The 11,686-nt window shown below is 35.6% G+C and overlaps 1 protein-coding gene across 1 annotated transcript in view; it reads left to right on the top strand.

Moving 5' to 3' along the window:
* The window catches only part of LOC118743992 (mucin-19), an 86,488-nt gene that overhangs the window by 1,727 nt on the left and 73,075 nt on the right, over positions 1-11,686 (top strand). Inside the window, exon 2 of the mRNA XM_036476755.1 lies at positions 11,432-11,665. Coding sequence (XP_036332648.1) covers positions 11,615-11,665 — 51 coding nt within the window. The 5' untranslated portion in view covers positions 11,432-11,614. The remainder of the gene's footprint in view (positions 1-11,431; positions 11,666-11,686) is intronic.

Here is an 11,686-nt window from a genome sequence, read left to right as displayed (position 1 = left end):
TCCATTCCCAGTCGCCATGATCGAGCAATCGTCGGCATAAGAGACAAGGCATTCCCACGACAGCCGGTTCTACGTACCGGAATGACTCGGGTTTCACCCGACCAAGGGCTGTTGTTTCGGCGATCTAACCCCGTTTAGGTGGGACATCTCCTCGTGGCTGGTGTAAAGTAATTATGCATGAAATATGAGTTTCCATAGACAAAAATTACAGTTTATTTTTATTTTTTTAATATTTTTCAATTTCAGTAATATTTCATTTAAGAAGAGGTTACTACTGAAATAGAGAAAATTAGGGCATTTTTAAATATATGTTGTTGTTGTTGTAGCAGCATACAAATTCCCCAAAGACTTTTTGGGGAGTGTTGCTGGAGTGACAGTCCTTGGCCAGATATAAATCTGGGTCGTTCCGGTTACGTAGACCCGACTGTCGTGGGAACGTATGGAATGACCCATGTTTCATGGAATGACCTATATATAAAATTTGCAAAAACTAGCATACTGCGATTTTGATTTTAATGTTATTAGGCTCTTATTTATCCAAATTTTCAGATAATAAAAAAAGATACAATTCGGATTTTATTTGTTGTTGTAGACGTTTTTTTTTTTTTAATTTATGGCTTACTATAATAAAATCACAGACCGCTCTTTGCAAGTGGACTACTCAATTATCTAGGTGGGCTTTCAACCCCAAAATTAATCAAAATTTAGGAAAAAGGGTATCATTAGACGCGTCTGGACCCTAGTAACAAGAATCGAAAGCGGAAATTAACTTGTTTACCCGATCAAAAGTTAATAACAAAAAACTTTTCCACAATAGCACCTTTTTTATTCCCTTACTACACTCACACAAACGCACAAATTGCCCACATTTCACCATACATACAACAACAATACTTCAGTATATATATATATATATATATATATACTTATATATTTTATTCATTATAATGTCAACAATTTTGGTATGCTCAACGCATGATTCAATCATGAAAGGTTTCGTAAGTAGCTTTTTTCTAAAATTTTACACTCCCTCCCGCAGGGATGGTTTTTGGGTGCAGGAGAAAAGGGGAAGAATTCAATCACATTTCCTAAAATGGTAGCTAAATTCCACAAAAAGGTGGTAATAATAGTGATTTAAATATTTAATTTAAACAAGCTTATTTACATCGAATATATCCCCTGATTGTTATTAAAAATAAATATTTATGTATATCTGCATATATACCAAAGTTGCGTACGTCAGACGGCGCATAACTCGAAAATGGATGGTCCACTTTGAGCAATTTTTTTTTGGTTTGTTTGTTTGCCTTGTAAATTTTTTGCGGTACCATTTAGAGTTGATGGATATGAAAGCTATTTGCTTGTGGAAAAATTATGGAATGTTGATAAAAACAAACGACTAATAAAAACATTTGGAGCTTACCTTTCTTTCGCGGTTTTGGCTCGATTGCATCGAATATGGTAATTCGAACTCTTTGATGTTGCACTTTTAGTGTTCTGGGGGATTATGCCGCCGTCAGAATATTAAACACTGGCACAGGAAGATTAAAACGGGCATGCAGCTACTGAACGACTGACACAGGGAATGTGATCTACATCATCAAATGGGAAGTGCCGTAAGTTTGAAATTGCATCGCGCCATTGACTAAACCGAGCTGTCGGGGTGTTACGATTGGGCCTATGAATGTGGTTTGCCAATATTATACTGCGCTGAAGTCTCATTCGGGAGTGTAGGTCAATACCTAAATACCTTTGTTGACTCATTTACCAGAACCATTGCGCGCTTTACCTTACAGCGACTGACTGAATCAATGGGTGCAATCCCGTATTTCTCGGACTCGGACTACTAAAACTGTCAAAAAATAAAAATTCGCTCAGAGCGAGAGAGTAACATTGAAAAGTACGGGATCGCTTTCTAGTAAAAAAATGGTAACTTATGTCAACTTCAACATGCCCTCCAAATTTTGGTTGTAAATTTTTGCTTATTTTGTATGTAAACACACTCAGCTCACACATGTAAATAACCAAAAATACTTTCAAATTCATTAGAATCCACTTAAACAAGTAATTAAATACTTTTCAACATGAATTAGCAGAGTGCACTTTTCTTTTGTTTACAATTTGGTTGCTAAACACACTACAGCTGATCGTTTGACACATTTACCAGAATTTACTAGCAAAAAATTCTCGGACTAAAACTGGTAACTTCTGACAAAGAGAGAACCGTATTTACTCTCTTTTTTGTCCTCGCAGTAGTCAGAGAACCGAGTACGGGATAGATTTCCTGTAAAATCTGACTGATTCTGACTATTTCTGACTAGTCCGGACTCGTACGGGATCGCAACTATTACTTCAAATTTAAAAAGTAAAAAATTCACTATTAAATTTAAAAAAATGCTCCTAAAATTTGCAAAGAAATTTGGAAAAGAAATATCACTGTTTTTGTTTTTAGGAGTAGGGTGGGAGTATCATTGATAAAATTAGAGTGAGAGAAAGTTTTTATTACAAAAACTTTCATTATTGAATCATGCTCAACGCAAAATTCACCTGCTGATGTGCGGTATTGCCACTCAACCTGAATGGAATAAATATTGAATATGTTTACACGGAGTTCAGACTGTTATGTGCAATAATTAACTGTGGAAATAACTAAATAGTTAAAAATTCTCATTTATAACGAAGTATCAACTTTTATATTTTATATCGCGCGATTTTTTATTACAAATTTTCATTATATATCCAAGTATCGATTTTTATTGAATAAAGCGCCGAAGGCGAACATTTTTTAATTTTCATTATATTACGAAGTATTCATTTCTATAAATTAAACACATTTTTTGCTTTTTTTCTTTTCAACTAATTGGTAGGTAATATTATGACATATATGGCTAAAATGAAGTATTATTATTGTATGTATGGTGAAATATGGGCAATTTGTGCGTTTGTGTGAGTGTAGTAAGGGAATAAAAAAGGTGCTATTGTGAAAAAGTTTTTTGTTTTTTAATTTGTTACTACGGTCCAGACGCGTCTAATGGTACTCTTTTTGGGGGTTGAAAGACCACCTAGATAATTACCCCGAAAAAAAATATTCCCCAATTTTTTTTTATATATAAAAAAAATTTGGGCTCCACGAAAATGTATCTGGTGTCTGGTGTCTATAGTAAAGAACCAAAATGGTTGCTTGATAGCCTCTTTATTTAACTTTATTTTTTTGAGTGGATATAGTGCTCTTGGCGCACTGCTGCACTTACCGTCACTTTGTGTCTTTATATGTGCATGGGGAAGCCTTAAAGACCACCTGCGGACTAAAAAGAAACAAATGTTGGTATAACACTGAGTGAGACGAGGCGGAAATTGCTGGCGGCAGAGATTTGAGCACCTGCGTCTATAATGCTGAGTTCCCTGAGGGGGAATGCTGTTTTAATTCCAGCACTGAGTCGGAACTCACACACTGTCTCTGAGGCAGGATCTGGGATCTTTTTCGAAGTTAATGGGGATAAACTTCATTCTTCTCTTACGGAATATGCTTCGGTCTTCCAGCTGAAGTATTTGCAATCATCAAAGCCATAGACTACGTGGTGGAGAAAAGTGGAGGGGAAGGAGTTTACGTGTCTGCAGTGACAGCCAAGCTACACTTAAGGCATTGGCCAGCCCTCTATCTAAGTACATCCAAACTAGTTCGGCAATGCAAGTCTCGACTAAATTATTCTGGCAAACATAATCAGCTCTCTTTACTCTGGGTGCCAGGTCACTCGGGAGTGCCTGGCAATGAGACATCTGACCATTTGGCCACAGTTAGATTAGACCAGGCATTCCTCGATCCACAACCAGTTATTGAACTCCCCACTTCGACCATCGAAGCCACCATCAGTAACTGGGTCAAAACTTCGCTCAGCAATGACTGAGACTCATCGAGGGGATGCAGGTGGGAAAAACTGATGATGCCTTCAACATCAGAAGACCTATCTAGTTTTTTGCTCTCACTGAGACGGTACTGCAGACAACTCCATTTGCCCATCCTGCCTTGAAGAGGATGAGACGGTGGATCACTTTTTGCGCTTCTTTCTTGCTTGCTTGTTTATCATCGATTTTTCTAGATTCGGTCTTTTCTCTTTCTTTCTGAATTTAAAGTTTAGCGTAAAAAGCTGTGTGGTTTTGTTGTTTCAAGTTTTGTGTTTTAAAAATGTGAGTGATGGATATTTTTCCCATCACTCTAACTGGCTAACCAGAATGTAGTACCACAGTTACAAGCTATTTCGCTAGCTATATCAGCTACATCAGCAATAATACACGACAATCCCAGCTACATAAAATAGAGCAGTTTAGAGAATTTAAAATATTTTAACTTTTGACAGCTCCTGCTACATACCACAGCCACACCATTCTGGTTAGCCAGTAAAACTCGGAGCGATAAAAATAAAAATGATGCCATCAATACAAATAAACTATTTTACAAATACGTCACATGCAAATTCAGGAGCGAGCCAAACATGTGAGGAGTTTGTGAAGCGCTCTTAAAAAATATAACTCCTCAGTGTGAGATAGTACTTTGATGGATTTACGAGCTCTATTTTTTAAAAACTTGCAAGTGCGTAATCACATTATTTTAATAAATAGAACGCAAGAAAAAATTTTATTTTTATTTTTGCCACTCCGAATTCAGTTTTGGAACTCACCCACAATGCAAATTTTCATCGTTAGATCTAACCTTCACATTTTTTGATGAGCTTTGGGAATATGTTAGAAAGAGCAGCAGGGGTCCATCGAAACCAGTAAAGTTTTGAAAGGGGTCTACGAGAAAAGCAAGTTTGGGAACCTCTGGTTTAAACAAATGTTGTCATACTCACCAATGGGTCTTAACTTCGGCTGTTCAATTTAATTCGTTACGTCCTGCTTTTCTTTTTTTCAATAACAGATGTTATGTCTTGTTTTCATAATAAATGTTTCCTAAAGGACTTATATTCTTTTGAACGAGGTACATATAGCTCCCCTTTCAATTAAAGGGAATGCTCCTGGATTTCTCGTTTTGGGAGACATCGATCTTGTTTTAAGCAAGTAATAACGGAACACAAATATGAAAAATCTCACTTATTGCTCTCAAATCATCACTCAGGGAACATTCTTTCATTGCTCGCTTAGCCCGTGGTTTTGAAATTTTAATTGGCAATCAAAAGAGAAAAATTTCGGTGATTGGTGAGAAGTGGTTACACTCTGTTTGCTGATTGGCGAGCACAGGGTTGCCTTCTTCCATTTCATACAATTTCGCACACAATGGCAGCACTGAAGTAAAAGTGTAACTAAAACCGCATCTAAATTTAATTCGAAGAAGGAGCAATGGAAGGACAAATTCAAATTTTGATCCACAACACAACTGAATACGCAAAAAGTGTAAGTTTTTGTACAGATGCCCATAGGTAATTTTTAAATATTGTGGCGAATACTGCGGCAACACAAAGCGAACAACGAGAAATAGGCAGATTGTTCTAGAGTTGCCATGAGTGCCAGCGCAGGTATATAAGGGCGCCGCCACCGCGAGGTGAGTGAGTTACAAGTCAGCAAGCTACAAGTAAAGTGAGCGGAGAATTGAGTTGCGAATAAGCAAGGTATAAGTTTAATTGTGTTAACAAGTAGTAAAGCGTTGTTATTGCTTTAACAAGTATTGTAAAGTGATTTTACTGTATTAGCAAGTATTGTAAATTGTTTGTTGTACAATAAAGTTAATTGTACTACAATTTGGTCATCGTTAGCATTTATTTAACAATCCAGCGATACGAGCCCGAATATATTTGGGAAATCCCTCAAGGTTTCGAGGATAATCGTAACAATATTATACTCTCCTCTATGCATATAACAATTCATTTTTAATTGGTAAATAGAGATCTGTCATACAAAAAAGTATTGACATGATGGAAAATATGCTCTCGGTACAAGATTGCAAACGTAAACGGTCCTGTGAAAAGGAATCATGGCGTTTTAATAAAAGTGTTACTGGATCGTTTGCATTAATGAAAAGACTGAAAGTAGTTTATAAATGGTCTTATAAAAATTACACTACAATTTCGGATGATCAATTCAACATAATTCAACGCCTAAATAACAGCGATTTGCACAAAAGTAACACTCATTCTGGGATTACTATTTATTCCAACAGAGGAACAGTTGGCTGTAACTATGAGGTCTTAAGCAACAGGCGAATCTTATAGAAGTTTAGCCTTTCAAACTCATATCTCACATTCTTTACTGATATACTGCATACCAAAAGTTTGCAAAGCTATTTGGAGAAATTTAAAAAATTTGTATTTAAAAGTAACTATACATATGTATGTATTTTATTTAGTCAAAGGCATAAATTAAAAATATAGTTAACGAATAATGTTAATATAGAAAATAACCCAATTATTCGACTAATTGCGTTTTGATTAATCATAAACAAAAAGCAAACATAATCAATACAAACTCTTTTAAGGAGCAAAATTAATTTAATGGAGTAATAATATTTTGAGTAACTCGATTAATCCTCCTTTTGTAATTGATTAACCGAATAACTAATTAACCAACTTGCTCGAATAATCGTATTGCCCCAGCATACATAAATTAAAAGGCACTTCAGCTATTAATTCATCGCATGAAATATTTGTACTTATTGTGACCTTACTTTAAATAACAGGAATAAGTAATATATATAATAATAAAGTTAGACTAGATCGTTTTCACACCACACACCTGCCATATATGTATCTGGGCGCGCTGTGGTATTTATGATAAGCAGTTGTGGTCTTGGTATTCTTCAACTCCTGATCCTCTTTTCGAGCTGAAAATAAGAGGGAATTGATTGCATTGATCGTGCTTAAAGCTATGTCATCGTTATCAATTTCATGCAATGCACCAACAACAGCTTCTCGCATCCACTCATAACGGCGTTTTTTGTTCCATTTCATAATATTAGTAAGGTCCTGCAGGCAAAAGTTTTTAATATTCAAAAAACCAATTGCACTAAGGAATGTTAGAAATATCGAAGTCATAGTACAGGCTTGTTGTGTCCTTAACAATTTTCTAAAAGGCGATGAACAAAATAATAATATGGGTAGTCGGATTTCTTTGGAAGCGGCGGTAGAGCCAAACTTGACACCGGAAGGAATTAGCTCTTCATTTTTAGATTATTTTAATGAAGAGGACAAATTAGATTGGCTGAATCCTTAATGTTTTAAATATCTAGAGTTATTTTGCGAAATAAATTTATGTATATAAAAAACTTTGATTTGCTGCTATTAAATATGACTGTGTACCCGCATGGCATATTGTAATAATGGATTTAACTTTTTAAATAATTTGAGTTTTAAGTTTTTCAAAGGTAGCAAATCTTTTCGTAAACGTTAAACTCTACAGCACATCTAATAATATAATAATAGATTGGCGCTTAATTTCAGGTGACGATATATAAAAACAAAACTCTAGAAACCTTCTTAACGAGAAATACAAGAGGACACACAGAATAATATCCTAAACCCCTTCCGAGAGAGCATTAAGCGAATACTCCTATTAAAATCGTTCCGGAAATCTCCTAAAATAGTCGTGAAAAACCGCTCCCATTCTTTTAAATAGCTCATCATGGAGTAATGAGACTACATGGATGTTCGTTCCCACGACAGTCGGGTCTACGTAACCGGAACGACCCAGATTTATATCTGGCCAAGGACTGTCACTCCAGCAACACTCCCCAAAAAGTCTTTGGGGAGTTTGTATGCTGTTAAAACAACAACAACTACATGGATGTTAAAAACTCATTTAGATTAATTCATTTATATAATTTTTCGTTCGTCAATAATATACAATGGGCCTTATGAATAAAAACTAAGCAATTGCTTTTTCTTAAAACTTCATTCCTTTTACTCGATATCTTCAAATAAATTTAAGTAATAGATCAGCAATTATAAGAAAAATCAAATGTTAAGTTATTCATAATGCTTAATAATACATACATGGGCGTAGCCAGGTAGAGGCAGAGGGGTGCTCGAGCCCCCCTAACTTTCAAATTTTCCTTATATATATATAAAATAGTACCCTGAAACGCCAGCTTAGTAGGGTCGAGCCCCCCCCCCTGCCCCTCCCCTAAATTTTATTCTGGCTACGCCGATGAATACATACATACATATCGTTAACTTAATTCGCAAAGGCCCTAACCAAAACTTTTTTTGAACCTACGTTTTTCGCAGTTTTTGGAAAGATGTATTAAAATACACCTTCAATAAAAATTTTAAAGTGCTAGTCCCAAAAACAACGGAGTTGCATGCAACTTTTTAAAAAGTCCTACCTGTTTTTATACCCGAGCGCACTTGTGCACAAGGGTATATTAATTTTGTTCACATAACGGTTGTTTGTAACAGCCAAAACGAATCGAGATAGATATAGACAAATGTATACATAAATGATCAGAATGAAAAAAGAAATCGATTAAGCCATGTCTGTCTGTCCGTCCGTCTGTCCGTATGTCCGTCCGTCCGTGTACACGATAACTCGAGCAAAAATTGAGATATCTCAACGAAATTTGGTATGTAGGTTTCTGTTAATCCAAGGTAGGTTGGTATTGAAAATGGGCGAAATCGGACAATAACCACGCCCACTTCCCATATAACGGTAATTTCCAGAAATACGAAAACTGCGATATTTTAGTAAATTGATATTTACAATAATTTTTAGACGAAAAATAAGAATATTATAAATTTTTGGAAAATGGGCGTAGCCACGCCCACTTATGGTTACATGTGTATATCTTGGTAACCGCTGCACCAATTTCTTCCAAACTTGGCACAGTTGTTGGTCTTCGCACAACATACCAAATGGCCGAACATTTTTAAAATCGCTCAATAACCACGCCCACCTCCCATATAACGGTAATTTAGAGAAATACATAATCTTCGATAAATCAGTAAATATTGAAGCTAATTTATTCAAAATTGATGCTTGTAACAATTCTTTACCAAGAAATACGTATATGGTAAAATTTTGGAAAATGGGCGTGGCACCGCCCACTTATGATCACATATAAGTATATCGGTAACCGTTCTACCAATTTGTACCAAACTCGGTATGGTTATTGTACTTGCCACGTGTAAGCAAAACGTTGAAAATTATTGAAATCGGACTAAAATAACGGCCGATTCTCATATAACGGTAAATTTAAGAAATGCTTGAAACTTCAATATTTCGAAATTGAAGGACGCTAATTTACTCAAAATCGATACACCCCGGCTTACCATCTAGCGGTAGCTTTCGGAAAGGTGAAAAAACATATATTTAATACTTGCGCCGGGTATTTAATGTTCGGCTCCGCCCGAACTTAGACTTTCTTACTTGTTGATACTATTTTTATAATTAGGGGATGGACTCCCTTAAGCGCGAAGAGTAGAAAATTTTCGAGGCTGTTTTTTGAAATGCAGCAATTTGACTGTTCAGTCAGAGTTTCTTTGCATTCAAAATGCCACGAAAAAGTGTAAAATGTTAATTGTATGAATTAATTGACCTGAAATTTGCAAACCACTTTTCGAGGGTGCTTTCGCGCCTAGTTTGCCTAGAAAGTTTTCGAGGCATGCGAAAAGTGCCATTCATAAAAGTGTTGACAGTTATTTCGAGGTTTTCGAGCCATTTTCGAGTTTAAGGGAATCTGATGCTTCTGATGTAAAATAAACAAGTAAAAGCGGCGCTGTCTTCGGCTATGCCGAAGTCTTCATACCTTTCATGAACATCCGAAAATTTTACTTTAACAGATTACTGCATTTGAACATTCTTTTATATTCAGAGCATACATAAGTAGATAGAGGAGTTACATATATAAACAAGTAAAAAAGACTAAGTTCGGGCGGAGCTGAACATTAAATGCCCGGCGCAAATATTAAATATAGCTTTTCACATTTCCGAAAACTACCGTTACGTATTAAAAGTATACGTGGTATCAAGGCACATTAAACAGGTAGTATCAGTAGAGCAAAAACAACATTTGCGTGTATTTTGTTGTTGCTTCTGGTATCGAAAGTGTCAAAAACTGTTCTGAATTTTTTCTTCTAAATCAAAGCGCGCCATGTGAAATACAAAAAATTATAAAAAATAAAAAATTGAAATTGGAAAAAATAAAAATTGTTGCAACTTTCTTTCCTAGTAAATTTGTTTGCTTCTCGAAGCATTGATCCATCCTTTACAAGGGCCAGTAATCAGCGGTTGTGCTGCTGAGTTGGGCGAACGTTCCAAAAGCTGCTATTCAATCGCTTGTTTTGTATGGAAAAAGGTTTCACATGCAAATGGATTTTAACAATTCAGAATTTTTGTGAGAAAAAATTAAAAATATTTGACATTTTCGAGACCAAATAATTTGAAAATAAATCAAATCAGCTGCTCTACTGATACTACCTGTTCAATGTACCTTGCGTGGTATATTAAAAAAGTATTTATATTTGATTTTTTTTTCATTATATTAAAGTTTACAAAAAAAGACTTAAAATTTGATCTTATCAAACATTTTATGAAAAAATAACGTTAGTGTGTTTTCTTAACAAAAAAGCGCTCTTTTGTGAGAAATTGAATTTATTAAATATTTTCCATCCGTAAATAAAAATTCCAAATTAATTACTATTTTTTTTTACAAAGTCCTAAATAATTCGGTATCCTAACCTTTTTGTAGAGCATGCGATCGAAGTAAGCCAAGACAAATTTTTTTTTTAACACATTGAACTTTAATGGACTTGGGCGAGCCTAAGATATTGACCAACATTTTTTATCTTGGGCATATTTTTAACCGACTTCAAAAAAGGAGGAGGTTATCAGTTCGTCGGAATATTTTTTTTTATGCATGTTACCGCATAACTTTGGACCGCGTTATCCGATTTCATCGGAAAGGTGGTACCTCAAGGCTGGTCCCATACTAATTTTGTTTAGATCCGATAATTTGTATATGACAATTGAAGTCGGTTTTGTTTTTTGCTTAAAAATTACTTGTTGCTATTAGCAATAGAACAACAAACATTCATTCCGCTGAGTAAGGGACAGAGAAACTAGTGGTTAAGACGGAAGCGAAAGCTGTTCCTTCGGCCGGAAAGTTTGGCGTTAAAAAAGCAGAAAACAAACGAACGATTGAGCAGTGAAGAGTAAGAGGCAGTGGCCTTATTGGGCAAAGGAAGATGTGTTATTTCATCAGGAACCGACATCTCACTCTTCGGATAGGGCAGTGAGAAACTGAACGGTTTAATAAAGAATGTTTTTTTGTCGCTGCTTGGAAAAAAACTCCGTTTCCCTTTTTTTTTGTAATTATCACTACATTTACTCGCTGACCTCAAACAACAGCACACAGTTATTTCGCCAGTTTTTTACCTAATGAGACTATTTAAAATAAAATTTATTTGTTACAGCAATACTAAATTAATCGCCATTCCTTTTATTGCAGATTAAAAATGCATAAATTGGCCAGTGGGCCAAGGCCCAGCTCTGTTAAGACTCAAATATCACGCAATGATATATTGGATAAACTAATTTTTACCTCGGAGCACTGTCAACACTTTTATGTGGATGAGGGAACGTTGCATTGTGCGAGCCCGCAGCAAGCAACCACCCTCTCTTCTCAGACTGTATGGAATCAATGAGACGCAGTGAGGTGAACGTTAGCCACCACCCGAATAAGGTAAATAGTACATATACAAAG

Source organism: Rhagoletis pomonella, unplaced genomic scaffold (genome assembly GCF_013731165.1).
Source record: "Rhagoletis pomonella isolate Grant_MI unplaced genomic scaffold, Rhpom_1.0 Rhpom_scaffold_00007, whole genome shotgun sequence".
In the NCBI taxonomy this organism is placed as follows: Eukaryota; Metazoa; Arthropoda; class Insecta; order Diptera; family Tephritidae; genus Rhagoletis; species Rhagoletis pomonella.
Note: the sequence above shows the minus strand (reverse complement) of the source record. Positions and strands in the feature narration are given on the sequence as shown.